The sequence below is a fragment of the Cupressus sempervirens genome, chromosome 7, assembly GCF_028749045.1.
Source record: "Cupressus sempervirens isolate cs-2001-9-10 chromosome 7, ASM2874904v1, whole genome shotgun sequence".
In the NCBI taxonomy this organism is placed as follows: domain Eukaryota; kingdom Viridiplantae; phylum Streptophyta; class Pinopsida; order Cupressales; family Cupressaceae; genus Cupressus; species Cupressus sempervirens.
The window spans coordinates 17,428,694-17,446,721 of NC_143124.1; the positions used below are offsets into that span (position 1 = coordinate 17,428,694).

General features: G+C 36.2%; 1 protein-coding gene and 1 pseudogene across 6 annotated transcripts in view; one reads left to right on the plus strand and one right to left on the minus strand.

Moving 5' to 3' along the window:
• Positions 1-12,971, minus strand: part of LOC149545200 (disease resistance protein Roq1-like) — a 59,883-nt gene extending 46,912 nt beyond the window's left edge. For 3 of the 5 annotated variants that reach the window (XM_089790577.1, XM_089790575.1, XM_089790574.1), the window contains exon 1: positions 710-837. In XM_089790577.1, coding sequence (XP_089646703.1) covers positions 710-731 — 22 coding nt within the window. In that variant the 5' untranslated portion in view covers positions 732-837. Of the gene's footprint in view, positions 1-709; positions 838-4,434; positions 4,741-9,394; positions 9,501-11,768; positions 11,946-12,319 lie in introns of those variants that run through there. The other 2 variants (XM_089790579.1, XM_089790578.1) reach the window with 2 other exon arrangements.
• Positions 770-4,576, plus strand: LOC149545201 (small ribosomal subunit protein mL103 (rPPR7)-like; annotated as a pseudogene). The gene has a single exon (XR_016353542.1). The product of XR_016353542.1 is annotated as a small ribosomal subunit protein mL103 (rPPR7)-like (transcript).
• Positions 12,972-18,028: the final 5,057 nt, after the last annotated feature.

The window sequence follows — 18,028 nt, forward strand, 5'->3', positions numbered from 1 at the left end:
ATTAGAAAATCTAGTCTATCTTCTGATAATAAAGGGAGAACCAAAGACGAACTATTGTGAGACCTATCCTTCAGAAAGAAATTTACGAAACGTGGATCTCAATACCTCCATGTTGAAAACACAATTTCGAATTGTTTCATTGGTGCAATATAAGAGCTGCAATCTTTCCAATGAACACAATATTTTAGTATCTAGTCTTTTCTCCAGCTTCGGATAGTCGCAAATGTTCAATTTTACAAGTTTCCAAAATACTCCATCTACACTTACACTAGTCAAGTTTTGGCAACCCTTTACATCAATCCTCTTCAGCAGCTGAGTCGGACAAGGCTTAAGTCCTAAATAAATGAATTGTCTTGACTTGAGACGAAAATAAGGTTGTATATTATCTTAATCTTAAATTATTGTCTTAAACTATCGTCTTTATATAAACAAAAATGTCTTTAATCTCACTTGTTATCTTTCTTAAGATGATTAGAGAGATGGTATAAAATAAAAAATTTAAAAATATTATTAAATATAAACTAGAATATAATTAATTAAATAATGTTAAAGCATAGTGGATTCGAACCACCATCCTCCTACTTGTAATGCAATGCAATGCAGGTGCTCTTCCATTGAGCTAGTACCTTTTAAAATAAGGAAAACTAAAATTCTGAAGTTTCACAAATATGAGCTACAAGAAGGGGCAAGACAAATTAAGGTTTCTTACCCGAGTTTCTTGAAACAAACATCCAAAAAATTCAGCACACTCTTGGGTTGAACTATTAAAATGGCAAAGGCAAAACCGAGAACAAGTGTTTATGATGAATGGACACGCGCTAGTCCAAGAAAAAAGCCAGTACGAGCCCTGCAAATTTTCAATAACTGAAAGTCAAAAATAGTGGTTTTGCTTGTGATGTTATCATTCAAAAGCTCGAAAGTGCAAAAATGTTTGAAGAATTAGAAAACGTTTTAGATCAAATGCGAAAAGAAGATGATCTCAAATGCAAAGAAGGCCTTCTATGCAGTGTTATCAAACTTTATGGAAGAGCCAAAAAAACCCGAAGCAAGCATGGGACTGTTTAACAAAATGCCCCAATTCAGATATTCAAAACCCTTAATCAAGTCTTTCAATACACTTTTCAATGCTCTTCTTAATTCCAAGCGTTTTGATTTGCTCCAACCCTTGTACAAAACAATGCCCATTTCACGAGACACATGCACATATAACATTCTCATGAAAGCACACTGCAATGCCAATCATTTAGAGGATGCATACGAACTAAAGTTTAGTTACTTATGGTACACTTATAAATGCTTTGTGCGAAAACATGGATGTAAACCATGCTTTTCAATTGTTCAATGATACGACCAAGAAAAAAGGGATTGTGTCCCAATGTTCATATTTAGACGGCCTTGATGGGGGCACTCCATAATTCGGGGAAGGTAGATAAGGTCTTGAGGCTGAAGACTGAGATGGAGCACAAGGGGATGATATCAGATATTGTAACTAACTTACACTACTCTTATCAATGGTCTATTCAAGTTAGGTTGTTCTGAAGACGTGGGGAAGATGTTGAAAGAGATGAATGACAATGGGTGTGTACTACATGTTGCTACCTATAATACTTTTATTACCTATTTATGCAAAGATGGTAATTTTGAAGGTGGTTTTGGGTTTTTGGATACTATGAAGTGTATCTTTGGCAAGCAAGATATTGTTAGCTATAATATAATTGTAAGCGGTCTTTGTAGAGAAGGGAAAACCAAAGAAGCCTATGATTTTTTGAAAACATGCCAAGCAGAGGTTGTGAGCCTACTGTGATCACAAATAGAATAATGCTTAATGGATTCTTTGGGGATAGGAAGTTTAAGGAGGCTGCCATATTTTTGGAATCGATGGTACTGAAGGGATTTATCCCAGCAAGAATCAGCATTTCTGAAGTGATTTCTGGTCTCTGCAAGGAGGGAAAGATTGACTGGGCTTTGTCACTCTTGAGGAATATGGCAAAGGAGTGCCTTGTTGATTTTTCAGCTTGGGATGCATTGGTACCTTATGTTTGTACTAAAACAGAGCAGCAAAAGGGCTCAAAACTCTTGAATCATATAGTCTACATTTCCTAAAATGAATTCATGACATGCCATAATCCTTGTTTGTCTTTACAATAAGCGCTTTTGTTTTAGGGATGATCGCAACCACAATAGAGATCCTTTATTCTAGTGCCTAATATAAAAGATCCTTGAACTAAGGGCAAAAGGCAAAGGTGACAATCTAGGCATGGGAACCATATTTGTTTCGAAATTCAGCATTGTAGCTAGTATGTACTTCATGAGTAGTTGGCCAAATAATTAAATTACTCGTGAATAAGATGATTTTATACTCATCCGGTATCATCCTTACTATTATAATTATCATTCATTTTCTAATATCAACACATGGATTTTAACTCTTGGAAGAAAGTCAACATTAGTAGGAAATCAATGCTAAAGGCCAATGCAATAAAGAAATCTCTACACAAAAATTAGCCTAACCCCCATACTCAAGAATTTGTCAAAAAACATAGCACATTTGGGTTGTATATTCAACAGCTATGGATCATCATGACAGTATCAAGGACCATACAGAGTTTAAGCATAATGGAGCATACACCATTTTAAAAGGAAACATTCACTCAAGTTATAGTAGTGTTTTTTTTTTTACTGTCTTAAATGCTCATTCTTTGTTTCCATAAATAAAATCGATTGTTCTATGATCAGTCTCGTGGTTTTGTTAGTTACAGTAGAACAAAGACCATACCAGTGGTAAGAACTGTTGATTGAAGATCTTACACCTAGCAAGCAACGTTTGAGAAAAAGCAACACCATCATAAGAGCAGCAGAGGATCAAGTACTGCTATGGAAGAGCAGTTAGACACTGTCATGAAAAAACATTCACAACTAACATCAAGAATAAGGGGCAGATATACAATGGTCACTGTGATAAAGGGAGTAAAGAAAAAGATCTACAATCAAAGTAAATTCAAGGAGTTGACAATCAAAATCACAGTCTAAAGAAGCCATAAATACAAAATCCTAAGGAGATGTTAGATCTAGCCTCGTTTGCTCCATTACTCTTAATGTGACATACATTTATGAGAATGACTAATTGAGAGCTAATCATTCATTGGTTAACATGTTGAGAGGGTGTCTACTTATAAGAAAATAGATATAGTGATGAAAGTCCATTTGAGCGGGGAATATTTTTGAGGAATTTTTTTTTGTTATTGATATAAATAAAAACTCATTGCAATTAACGTTTCAAAAAATTGTCCCAATATTATGAGTCAACTAGACATGGGACATTACATTTGCACTATGGTGGAATGTATGCTTTGGCTCTGACATATAGAGGCACAACAAATAACAAAGCCATATGTTGTCTGTTGCACTTTTCTATCTCTGATGTCATTGACAATGTGAGAAGAACTGCAATGATGGCACATGGACTTTTTTAATACTCTGAACATGAGAAGACTCCATGAATAGTATGGAAAATCTTTAAGTGAGGCTATTTCTCTATTGTAGCCTTTAACATCAAATTTTGTAGATTTTGTTCATCAAGGAGCTCTTAGAGACATGTCTATGGCTCTTATGCAAATAAATGAGGGATGTGAAACTATTGAGACATGGTACACATATTCTAATTGCACCCAGATTGATGTCCATGGACAAATCTGAGAATTGTAGCTGGGTATATACCATAGTAACATGATAAGAAGCTACTATATTCTAATTGCTGCAGTTCACAAATTTTGAGATTGTAGGAAAATGCTTACCCAGTCTACTCATAGATGGATGAAATACTCAGATTTATAGACAAATCAAGTCATTGTGAAAAAAGATGAAGGTTCTTTTGAAAGTTATTATTAAAACCTATGTATGTACTTGACATTTATAAGATGCCACATGTTGGTAGAAATATTGGCATTTATCTCTATATTTAAGTCCTTTGTCCATGTTGGGGAGTTACCCACAAATTGGAGATGGCATTTTTAAAAATGTTATTACCATTCTACCTGTTGTGCATGAATTTAATAAACATTCATATGTAATAAGGATCCAAATTTTGCCAAAACTTATGGAATAATAATTGGGATTGATGTTTATAGATAAACGCCATCTAATCCAGTCTAGTCAGTACAGACATTGAGATTGATGACTATTCACAAATCTCATTGTTTAGCAAATATAAATAGTGATAAGTAAGCAAACATTGAAAGCAAACTTAAACTGAAGTATAACATAAGCTGCTTTATCTTACTTAGGTGACAAAAATTGAATTATAGTGGTGCCATAACCCCAAACACTAGATCAAAGATGTGCACAGCCAAAGGGCTTGCGTTATTTAAATAGGAAGTTATCATGGTGTTGAACAGTAAACCAAAAATGTGCAAAAGCCAGAGACTGAAAACTTACAGGTGTAAGAAATGCTCAAATATCCATGCACAAAGTACAGACACCGAAGGCTCTAGAAGTCGTTGTGGCTGCCAAGCATGTTGTTCAAGCATTCCCAAATGTTGTACTGCTCGCTGTTGTTTAAGACTTTGATCAAGAAATCTTAATCTTGGAGTCTCTCCTCTACTTGTACCAAGTCCAGTGCAGTCCTCACCTAAAGTTTTTTGGTTGCTCTAAGCTGGCTATTGATTGCATCTCTTAAACATCTGAAGTGTCTTGACATGGCCTTCAAAGTTAATTTAGTGTATGGAGTAGCTGACCCCATACCTGCAATAGATTCAAATGATGTCTTCACCACTAGGGTCAACAATAGATACAATGACAGTCATAGTGCAAAAATAAATATTCAACACAACTTCATTTTAGCAGCATGAAGGTTATTGCAGTGACATGGGGATGTGAATGGAACAGAGGATGAGAGGGAGTTCACACATGAAGAAGGAGATGTGTAATAACTCCAATAGGTTATAATTTCTTCAAACACCAAAAATCTTTATATTTTCAATTGTTTGACATTTCGTCAAACACTTTGCAAGCAAGCTCTGATACGACTGTAATACCCCTCCTCAAATCTGCTCTCAAAGATGCTGATTGAAGGCTCAAAAAATTTTGTCAAACAATTCACATGCAAGAGACATATGACTGATATAGTATTTCAGCTTGCTTTAAATGACTTTTTTTCACTTTGCATCAATGAGAAACTTGTGCTAGAAGACTCAAAATGGACTACACAATGACCTAACATGAGTGTGCTCCTAATTTTGACAATATTCAGTGCATATATTATGATCTAAGCATGAGAAAAGAACACCTACAACCAACTGACATTTTTGCAAATAGTTGGTATGCAAACTATCTAGCTGATAAATAATGAGATTGAATTGCTTAAATGACACTAGCAACTATTATCTTTTTGATTGCAATCAAATTTCTAATACAATGCTCATGAAATATGGCTAAGACTTTGGCATTTACATGGATTACAAAATGACAATGCTGGTATAATGCACAGTTACAGCTGAAACTTATAATACCCTAAAAAAAACAATACTAACAAAGGAATCTGGTTGTAGATGGCTGTAATAATTTTCCTTCAATGCTGCCCCTTCTGCTTTACTTTTTCGAACTGTTTTTTTGGCCTGCTTTTACGGTTTCGCTTTTTCAGCTTGCTTTTTCGATTCTGCTTTTTCCGCTTGCTTTTTCGATTTCTCTTTTTTCGCCTGCTTTTTCGGTTCCACTTTTTCCGCTTGCTTTTTCGATTCTGCTTTTTCTGCTTGCTTTTTCGATTTCGCTTTTTCCGCCTGCTTTTTCGGTTCTGCTTTTTCGGACTGCTTTTTCGTTCCTGCTTTTTCGGATTGCTACTCTATTGAATCTCAAGACCATATCTTTCAATGGCATCAAGATTTTCAGCTTGAAGGGATTTCGTCTTTTAAACTATTGAGACATAACCTTCAGAAAATTCTCCAATTTCTTTGATATTTCCAACCATGCTTAAAAGAAGCTCTTCCATTTCTTTTATAGTGTTCTCACAAGAGCTCCATCCTTCGTTTTCTCAATGTGGGATAAAACATAACTCCCTTTATGTAACTTATGTCTCCAAATGTGTTATAAAATAAAGGGGACTCTTTTAATTTAAATATTTTCCACAAACTATAGTCTATGCATTAATAAAATTAAATATTTAAATTTAACTTTATAAAATAGCTTTATCAATGCAAAACAAATCTTATCAATGATAAACAAGTCTTCTTGCCGATTTTAAATAATTACCATCGACATACCGCTGCCACTGGATGTCCACCCATGCCCAAGATGACTTACTATAAATAGTAAGTATGCCCAAAGTTGCCTCAAAACCCCTCAGAAAGACCTGCAACTAAAATTATTTAGGCCAAATGGCCTCTAAGCCCCTTTAATGTCCTAGTTAGCCTACGGGACTGTGGGGAAATAGGCTAACGACAACATCATGCTATGAATGCTAAAAAGGGGACATCACAAGATGAAATAGAGCTAGACCACTGGAAAGATCTTCATTAAGAATGGAGTGCCTAGAAATGGAAAACACATTACTCTCTAAAAAAACCCACTCCACCATCCACACTCAGCAGACAGTGCGTCATACACCAAATGTACAACTATAATCAGAATGTAGATGCATAAACGAATGCCATCTGTTTCGCGCCCAGGTCCTACATTTTTCATCTCCATTTAATGAATGCCCTTTCCTTGAGATCAAGATAAATGGCACAGATCCTTTCAATCGTCTTGAACATTGTTTTAAGGTTTATTGAACGTTGATTTTGTAATGAAGTTTTTAAATTTAATAAAGGGATGCCTTCAGTGGAATTAAAAGGATTGGACAAGACAATGTCATTTTTTCATGGAGCTCTCAACATCTATATCAACTTTGAGACATCTCGAAAAGTGACATGTTAAGCAGGTTTTTTAGGGAAGTTTGTTTGTGCAAAAGGGAAAACTTCTATGATTTGATCTCAAGAGATGTTTACAACACTTTGGTGCCCTGTTTCTAAGAAGGATCATGTGTTGCTAAGAATGAAGTTTGAACACAAATAAACAACTTATGAATGCATGATGTTTGAACCTTACATCTACGAGAGCTTAGAAGTCTCTGGGTGTGTGTGTATAAAAGTGTGTAACAACTAAGGACAATGACCTTACTGGTTTACAAAAAGGCTAATGTTTTCAATGCTTAGGTTGGCTGATAGATGGGCATAGCTTGTAGATGAATGGTAGTAACGTCAGCACCCAAGGGTTTCAAATGCCCCAAGGGATAATGAAGCAAGAAAATAAGGATTTAGAATCTAAAAATAAGGTAGCATGGTAATGAAGCAAGAAATAGGGATTTAGAATCTGAAAGTCAAGACAGTGAAGGAAGTGGTGCAACTATGGGTGAATGTCTTCGTAGTCTGGAAGCTGGAACTTGAAGTGCAGATCGCCATGAGGAAACTGAAAGACAGGAGCAACCAGACACTGGCAGTTCCTGCTGCTGACAATTCAAATGCTAGGGGAAACAACATGGATGCAGAGAACATTAATAGTGAATTAAGAGGTGAAGTTTTAGTTGGTCAGGAACAGGATGCAGGTGCAGACTAGAAGCATGCAATGCTGAAACTTAAATCCATTTGGAGGCTCAAGATCAAGCTACTCAAGGTGAAAATAATGAATCAGTTGACAGGAGCAGTGAGGAAACTAGGACAAACACTATTGACCCCACATTTTTGGAAGCACTTCCAGAGGATCTTCAGGCTGAAGTACTAGCCTCTCAGCAAGTTCAGTCTGTGAGAACTGCAAATTAGAAACCTCCTCCAACAGAATATATTGATACAAAAAATTTAGCTGCACTTCCTCCAGATATTCATACTGACGTCTTGGCACAACAGCGTGCACAAAGAGTTGTGCAAGCCAGCAAGCTGAAGGGCAGCCTATAGATATAAACAGTGCTTCCGTAATTGCAACATTCCATGCCAAGCTACGTAAAGAGGTTGCTGTGAACATCCATTTTTGTCTAGAATGTCTAATGATCTTTATTATCCGTGGATGAATTAGAATCACTAATTCAAGCTATTGATATTCTTTTTCACACTCCATTGTTAATCTTCAATCTTTGTGATTCTTTTTTGTTAGTGCTTATCTTCGTATTGTTTTCAGGTTCTGTTAACTTCCTCATATGGCCAAATAGTAGCATTAAGAATCTGAGAGGACCCTAACCGCTTGGTAATTTAATGAGTCAAGCCCCCTATTCTATGTCGAGGAGGCTGACAAAAACTATCCAAACATGAAGAAAAATAGCAGCTACAAATTTATTAGTAGGAAAATAAAAAAGCTTGCTTAATTTCTGTAAAAATGTATTAGCTAACATTCCTGCAACTTTTACCAAATCAAGCAGGGCAGGTAGGTAAAATAATCAATGTCTTCTGATTGAAGTTGATACCAGAGCATAGTGCGTGCACCATAAATATGCAATGGAAGAAATGCCCTTTTGGTGTTGCAATCCTTTATTATTGGTGAGAAAATGTGTGTCAATCTTGACTATTCTTGCAAAAATTGTGCTAATTACAAGTGGAGTCTAAAAAAAACAAATGCCCAAGAGAAGATAGTAAAGACTGGCATGTTTCACATTGTTTTAATTCAGAAGGAAAAATTAATACCTACGTAGATAACAGTGGGACAACATTTGTCTAAGATCTATCCCTTTATGAGTTTGTCAAGGGGATGCACAGTACGTTGAAGTTGAAAACCATCAAGGTCTTGTAAACCATGATGGTAAAACCATGACTAGTGACCTATTAAGCACTTGCATATTTCCCACTTCCATATCACAAATAATGATATTTTATGGTTTCAGGGCATGAGACTGGTTTAGGGGCGTGAACAGATTTTCATGTGTATGGACATGAGCAAGCTTACAAGAAAAGCCTATGCTCTAAATATGCGACAATAGAACAAGTCTAGAAAATTAGTAATCTTTTTGAGATATTAGGAATAATGAGTGTACATAGATAGGATTGACTGGACCTAGCACCGAATAAAATAAGATTTGAAACCATATGACAAATTATTGCTTTAAAACACAAAGATATGGTAAGCTTTCAACAATAATATGACTCGCTAACAATTGTCCCACAATATAACTTCTCTTTGTTTTCTTCTTTGCTTCTTATATAAGCTGCTTTTTGAGTGAAGCGAGTTCTTCCATTCTTTCAAAAACATTTATATAAAAATTTCCATACAATGGAATCCAAAAACAGCAAAACTAAATCCTTTTACTAATAGAGTAGACAGCAATATAATTTCTCTTTGTTTTCTTCTTTGCTTCTTATGTTGTAAATTATGTCATTCCCTCATTAAAAAAGGGCAAATGGGGTGGATGAAGATTTTAAACATTTGTCAACAGACATACCATGCATAGTTTCTAATTGTTGTGAATTGCATTTCTTTATATCTAGCTTGCAGTTGTGCCATGTTCCATGAGGATCTGCTACACCTGGTGCCAGAATGTTCTTAATCTGAAAGACAAGCCACAAAAATGAAAACAATTAAACATCAGTTGTGCAGGAAAAGAACCAACTTCTAGGCCGGAGGAAAAGCATGAGCTACCTGCCATGAATCATACGCTGCATTTTATATAAAAAGAGGTGTTTTTATGTATGGTGTCAGATACTGTGGAAAGAAGCACTGCAATTTCATTCATTCCTTGGTCAGTAACAACGGACATTTTCAAAGGAAACTAACAATTTGCATAAAACTATGACTCTTTTAACATATTTTTGGGTACCTAAGCACCAAATTTTGAGGTACATGCAACTGGTAAACTCTTGAGTGATTGCTGCATTATAAAGGGAAATCAATTAAGAATTGAAGATGAGAGCATTTCCAAAAAATCCTTTGTTGGATTGTTCCCCAGACTAAAAATCATTAATTTAATAATTAGAGAAGTCTTGGCTTTCTTTTCATGCTCCTAAACTCTCATAGGTTTTGATAAAAAAAAACAAAGTAAAACTCACAACAAAGAAACCTGATTTGAGGAAAAATGTAGACTTATAGAGAAAACAATTTCAAAAGCGTATTAAACAGATACCTGTAATGTCACCACGCCATTAAAGAAAGACCTTATATCAGTAATATCAGAAATGTTTTAGTAAGACCTTGAAAGAATTATCTAAAAAATAAGAAAAAGTATTATCAGAAATGTTTTAGTATCGATTGTGTAACATTTTTTAATCAATGTTTTGGATCTATCATCAGAATAAAGAAATTTCAAGATTCTGACGATAGATCACAAAGTGTGATCTGAAATGCTGATTAAAAAATGTTACACAATCAACACCAAAAATATTACTAATAACTATTGTGAATAGTGGAAAACCCTTATTTTTAAGGAAAAATATTTTTAAAATTTTAAGTACATGATGAAAAGCTAAAAGTAGGAGAATTTTTCAGCTGTGGTGTTAAAAGATGTTCATTAAAAGAAATCTTAATCTTTCCGTTCACTCGTTTGATAATGGAGAGCAGGGATATTAGCCATGTTTTCCCCCATTTTGCATATAAAGTTACAGGACTGTGGTTTTTATGTGCAGTACTATATACAAATGACTCTAATCCACGATACATTGTTTGAAAGGAACAAAACTGTAAAACAAATTGATGTTGCACTAAAGTAGATTCATTCTGCACAAAGGATAGACCAAGCTATATCAGGGGCAGTTAATTGCATTTTAAAACGAGATTGAATATGTTAAGCAAGCAATCATAGTAAAAAGTCAAATACAATAAGTAAGCAATCGTAATATTCAAATACAATAAGTAAGCAATCGTAATATAATTAAGAAATACGAAAGAGTACTTCAACTGAGGGCACTGGATCCTTCGGAGCCAATTTAGAGGAACACATCAGGATGCTTTCAATTTTTTTACTAATATGGAAACATAAATATTATCAGATTTCTACAATTCATTTGACATGAAATTTTTTAATGCTAAATTCGACTGTGTGTTTCTCTTTAAGCATCAATGTTTTGAAATACATTCTGTGAGCTATCATCAGAATGAGAAAAACATTTTATAAACAAACAAACATTCCCCATTCTATGATATATCATCAGAATAAGAAAAAGATTATACAAACAAAAATCCATTCCCCTGAAAACAGGGAAACTTGCCCTCTAAATCCCAAAACCATTATACATTTTGTAAAGAAGAATCTGAAACAGAATGACATATATAGAGAAGAATAAGGACAAAACATGTGAGATTCTAATAGGCTTAATTAATGTGTGTATCTCAGATTAAGGCCGTTAACTGTATTATGTTAAAATTGGTTTGAAGAGTTAACCTTCTTCAATCACATTAATTGCCTGCTATAACTGTCTAACCAAATTGAATTGTGGTAATCATGAACTGATATCACAGAACAAAGCATATGGTTGTTCTGGGTTTGAGCTAGAGGACTTTTTAGGTGACCCCAAATTGCTAATTCTTAAGTCTGTTGGGGGCAAAATGAAAGCATTTCAGAGCCATCTTCTCACTCAAAACACATTGCTCCACTTCAATTCTCTTCTCATTGGTATTTGGACTAATCCCCATAAAATCAATTGTTGAGAGAGCAAAGACAACAAAAGCAATTGATCAGATAAGAGCCTACAATAAAATGGTAAATTATGAACCTCTTATTTAGAAGGTCTTAAGTTCAAATCTATTCAAACTTAACAAATAATAATAATTAACGTTGACTTTGACCTATTTAATCAAAAACAATAAATCCACACTTTACTCACCAGCTCCTTTGTCCACTGCACTCTCCATCAGAGTCAGACCCACATCAAAAGCATTCACTGTGACAACCACCATGATGAGTACCATCACAATTACAGCTACACTTTTCATCACTCCCGCCATGCTTTTCTTCAACATTGTTCTCAATCGGACCCCAATCTAAAGATCTAGCTCCAGCCCTGAACAGACTCAATTGGCACAAGAGTCAGTGGGCACCTTTAAACCAACCTTAAATGATAGTAAGTTTTCACGATTTATAAAAAAATTTCAGTTCATATTTCTGAAATCGATTGTGTAAAGATTTTTCATCAACATTTCAGATCACACTCTGTAATCCATCAAAAAAAAAAAAACAAAAGGAAAAAGTCTTTGATGAAAATCTTTACACAATCCCTTCCAAAAACACAAACTGAACAATATCAAATGGCCAAATAACCAAAGAAACAGCAATAACAATCCAAAATACTGAATGAAGAATATCAGAAGCAAAAATTGTTCGCAATGGATTTGAAAACATGAATCCAAGGGAGCTTTGTCGTGGAATAAATCTTACTTGAATAAAGGATGGAATGACAAGTGGTAGCTCAGTTGTTCATCCAGCAGCAAATGAGAGGTCCTCAGTTTGAGTCCCAACTGATCCAAATAATCAGCAGCTCAACTAATCATACCCAACAAGGCACAAATCTGTGAAGATGAGAGTGGGAATTTATTGAAAAGGGAAGAAGTAATATAAATGTATCTTCACGTCCGATTCATGGCCTGAATCCAACACAATACAATTAATGAGCATCCAACTGTCTTATTCGTTCCCTTGGATTTCAGTAAGGAATCCACTATCCACTGTTTCTTTTTACTTTTGATGTGTCATACAACTACACAAATCTACTTAGAGCACTTTCACAGTCAATTCAAGTTTCACCTCAGCCTTGCTGACCAAGATGGCTGTCGGTGAGGAACATATGTTGTTTGTCATTTGTCTGGAAGTCCCATCTCATCCACTTCTTTATGATGAGGATGTCTTTTAAATGCGTAAGCGATCACGTGAACTAATAGAGTACTGTAGTCAGACCTTTTCCTGATGAATTTGAAATGAACCAATCATTCACAGAACAAGAATTCAAGAGATTTGTGAAGGTTTTGACAAAAATGGGTAGTACCTAAGTGATTTTAAAGTTGTTTTTGGATTATATTTCATAATCTTTTGGTAAGACCATTAAGGTTAAACATAGTTTTAGAAAACTTTGCTAAATCTTTTTGGGACTCATAAAGGTTGTCGAGTGCGTGCAAACTTCTATTGAGCTAATGATTTTGTAGGCCTTTGTGTCATTGGATCATTGAGCTTGCAAGTTTGAATGAGCGAAGTTCGAGGAATTATGGTTCTAACAAAATATTATCTGTAAGTAGTCTCTCTTCATTGTTACAGATCTAAAAGAGACACAAAAATTTGTTATTTACTTCAGCTCTTTCCTTTCTCAATCTAAGTTGAATTATATTTATTTAGTTAAAATTATAAGTACGTTCTTCAATTTCTAACAAAATACTAATTATTCCCAAATTCATTTATGTTTTTAACATAGATATAATGGATGAATGATATAGTTAACAAGAAGAAAATATACATATGTTTGACTCTTTAAGATTGTCCTATAAATATAATATCTAATGGTCTCATTTAATCTCATTCAAATATTTTTATGAAGAAAAAATTACAAATTGATTGGAGTTGAATAAAATGTTTATGTTCAAATAAATATGGACTCATTCCACCTGCACTGACAAAATTACATCTAGAATTCAATCAAAGCCTACGAAAGAATACAAATTTTATTAATTCCAAACACAACTTCATGAAGGAAATTCTTCACAAACTGCCTTGTCACTGCCCCTTGTATAGACCAGTAAACAGTAATGCATAACTTTTGAAAGAAATATATCTTAAAAATCCCTCCGGTGAGAATGTGCGTATTTAGGTTCTCTCTAACATATCTCAAAATCCGAATGATCCAACAGTTGAGTTGGGAGATATTGCCCTCGCACTGGACTGCAATTTTCTAAGACAATCATCTTTAACCTTCTTCCATAAACTACTCTCTATCACCACATCCTTGCATTCATATGAAACCAAACACATATGGATACATATCATACATGTTTTTTGTTAATTATTGTTAGTCAGACAGCTGTTATTTCTGATCCGAAAATAGCAGTAGTATTTATGGGTAGCTTGGACAACTATTCGTCCTTATCTATGAATAGTAGTTGTATTTATGGGTGGTTTGGACAGTTGTTTGTCCACTTGCCAAAAATTAGTAAATGGTTATTATTTACTAATTTTAGTGATTCCCTTTTGGACACTTTGCAACCAATTCTATTATTGGCTATCGAGTTGTCTTAATCTCGGTCGTTGGTTTGATTTAATCTCGGTCATTGGTTTACCAATAGGAGTAGTATAAAAAGGGGTCATTGGGTCATTTGGATGAAGAAGTTTGGGAGAAACGTTTGTAGTGTTAGCAAACAGTCTTGCAGTGTTAGCAAGGGTGCAGTGTTAGCGCGGGAATAGCAGTTGGGAATATTAGCGAGACAAATTAGGAGGTTGTCGGAGTTCTGCCAGTGAGAGGCAAGGAATTTTGTATCTCTTGATTTGCTGAAGTTTAATATAATTTCTCATTTGTAGAACTGGTTTTCCCTTAGGGGTTTTTCCAGGGACAATTTGTCTAAAAATATTGTGTTCATTGTGTTGCGCATTTCTTTCCGTATTTTAAGTGAAGTTGCTGTTGTGTTGTTTTTCAATATTAGCTGGGAATTTGTTTTCAGCAGTTTAATAATCGTTTACGATAGGAGATTAATAATCAATGACTGCAATAGTTTGATTTTTCACATGGTATCAGAGCATTGTTAAGGGTAGAAGAGTTTTTCCCTAGGAAAGAAATTTTGATCTCTTTAGATTTATTATTGCTTTAAACCCTTGAGATGGCTTCAGTTGGTTTGAGAGATCAGGATAGATTGGATGGTGCCTCAAATTTTGGTGTCTGGAAGGCTAGAATTTCTTTATTGTTGGAAGAGAATGGTATCAAGGATTATGCTACCAGTGGTGTACCTGTACCAACGGATGCAACACAGCTTGCAGCATATAGGAAGGACGATGCCAAAGTGAGGAGGATTATCCTTGATGGTGTCAAGGATCATATTGTTCCACATATCTCGGAGCTAGATACAACAAAGAAGATGTGGGACGCCATTCTAAATCTATACCAGAACACTACCACCAACAGGAAGTTGATTCTCAGAGAGAAGCTAAAGAATACCCGGATGAATCAGGGAGAAGACGTCACAAGTTACCTCACTAGGCTCAGACTTTTCAAGGATGAGTTAGCAGCTGTTGGAGATAGCCCTAGTGATGATGAGCTAGTGAGAATAGCCCTAAATGGGTTTACTAAACAATGGAGTGTCTTTGTTCAAGTTGTTAGTGGACGAGATACTTTACCGAGTTGGGATCAACTATGGACTGATTTCACTCAGGAGGAGTTTAGACTAAGTCTTGTCAATGGGGCCAACAAGAGTCAGAAAAATGAGGTGGAACAAGAGAACGTTGCCCTAGCGGGTAAAGGGAAAGCAAAGAAGGGATCTAGCAAAGGATCAAATTCACAAAGTGAAAAGAAGAAGAAGGACCTTTCTAAGGTCAAGTGCTTTGGATGTCACAAGTTTGGCCACTATGTCAGTGATTTCCCAGAGAGGAAAAAGGGTAAGAAGCAGGTGGCAGCTTCAGCAAGTGCAGAAGAACTCTCCAGCAGAATGGAAGATGAGTTTGCACTCATAGCTTGTATGTTTAGCTCAACCTCACAGTGTGTTTGGTATATAGATAGTGGGGTGTCATTTCATATGATAGGAGTTAGAGAGTATTTCTCCAGTTACAAGGAGGAGGACACCAACATCCAGACTTTTATGGAAAACTTGTCCAAACTCAACCTTGTTGGGAAAGGGACTATTCAGTTTCAGAGGGAGAATGAAAAGATAATTCCTCTTCATGATGTGTTATATGTGCCAGGCTTAGGTATGAATTTGATTTCTATATCTGTTCTTCAGGATAGGGGGTATAATGTATTCTTTAGAGGGACACATGTGTTGATTGAGCACAAGGATTGGAAATCACCCATAACTATTGGAGTTAGGAGTGGTCACCTTTATACATTGCAGTTTGATACTCCTAAGGCACTTATGAGCAATAGTAATCCTAGAGATCTTGGAGAGCTATGGCATAGGAGGATGGGCCATATTCATCATGGAGCACTTAGATTAATTCGTGAGACCGTGACAGGTGTTTCAGAGGTGAGCACAGAGCATGACGATGTATGTAAGGGATGTGTGTTGGGGAAGTTTGCGAAAGCATCTTTTCCAAGGAGTGACGCCAGATCTAAGGGTGTTCTTGATCTAGTACATTCAGATGTTTGTGGAACAATGTCGATGAAATCTCTCAAAGGATATGAGTACTATGTTACTTTTATTGATGATTTCTCTAGAAAGACCTGGATATACTTCTTGAAGACTAAGGATGAGGTTTTCAGTCGATTCCAAGAGTTCAAGGCTCTTGTGGAGAACTCGACAGGAAAGAAGATAAAGGTTCTTCGGTCAAACAAAGGAGGCGAGTACAAAGGAAATGTCTTCCAGGAGTTCTACACCAGAGAAGGAATCAAGAGAGAATGGACTGTTCCTTACAATCCACAGCAGAATGGAGTTGCTGAGAGGAAGAACCATTCTATATCAGAGGCAGCAAGAGCTATGCTACATGACCAGGACATGCCCTGTTACTTATGGGCAGAGGCGTGTAATACAACAGTCTACATTCAGAATAGAGTTCCACACAAGGTGCTAGGGAAGATGACACCAGAGGAGGCTTTCACAGGGAAGAAGCCAGATGTTAGTCACTTCAGGATATTCGAGAGTTTGGCATATTATCATATTCCTGGAGATACACGTACAAAGTTAGATAAGACTGCAGAGAGGGGGTACTTTGATGGGTACAGTGAGACCTCAAAGGCATATAGGATTTTCATTCCGAGGACTAAAAGAATTATTGTCAAATGGGATGTCAAGTTCATGGAGGACAAGGCATTCAGGAGATCCAGAGATTTGCCAGCAGATGATCAGAGTGAGCAGCCAACAGAAGCTCCAAGACCAAGTCAAGGGCAAAAAAGCTCAAGTACAGTTACCAGTATGAGTGTAGACTCAGTTAGTGAAGATTCACAGAGTATGGAGCAACGGGTGCAACATGAAATGCATCTAGAAGACTTAGAGGTTGACATTTCACCCTCTACAGTTGGCAGCAGGAACCATGTGGTTCCAAATACACAAAGGGATACTCAGGAGTTTGTGGGAGCTCCTAGGAAGAGTACTAGACAACGAAGACAACCAGCCAAGTTCAATGACTATGTGGCATTAGTTAGTCAGTTGGTAGATAGTGAGCCTTCTAGCTATCAGGAAGCTATAGAGCATTAGGTATGGTGAGATGCTATGGTTGAGGAATATTCTTCAATAATGCAGAATGATGTGTGGGAGGTAGTACCTAGACCAACAGATAGGGCTGTTGTTGGATCACGCTGGATCTATAAGATAAAGCATGGTGCAGATGGTAGCATCGAGAAATACAAGGCTAGGTTTGTGGCAAAGGGGTTCTTTTAGAAGGAGGGAATATACTATGAGGAGACATTTCCTCCAGTTGCCAGGTATACTTCTATACAAGCTGTAATTTCACTTGCAGCACAGATGGGATGGCAAATTCATCAAATGGATGTCAAGACAGCATTCCTCAATGGTGAGTTGAAGGAGGAGGTATACATAGAACAACCAGAAGGCTTTGTAGCACACAACAAAGAGACCCACGTGTGTAGATTGAAGAAAGCATTGTACGGACTCAAGCAGGCTCCTAGAGCTTGGTATGAGCGCATTGATACCTACTTGCAGAAAATGGGCTTTGTGAAGAGTGAAGCAGATGCTAACCTCTACTACTTGATGGTTAGGGGTGAGATTCTCATTTTTGTTCTTTATGTGGATGACCTATTTCTTACAGGTTCACTAGGGCTCATAATGGATTGCAAGAGGAACTTTGCAGAAGAGTTCAAGATGACGGATTTAAGACTTATGCACTACTTTCTAAGCATGGAAGTGTGGCAGACAGATGGGGAGATTTTCCTTGGTCAAGGGAAATATTGCATTTAAATCTTGAAGAAATTCGGGATGGAGGATTGCAAAGCCATGTCTACACCCA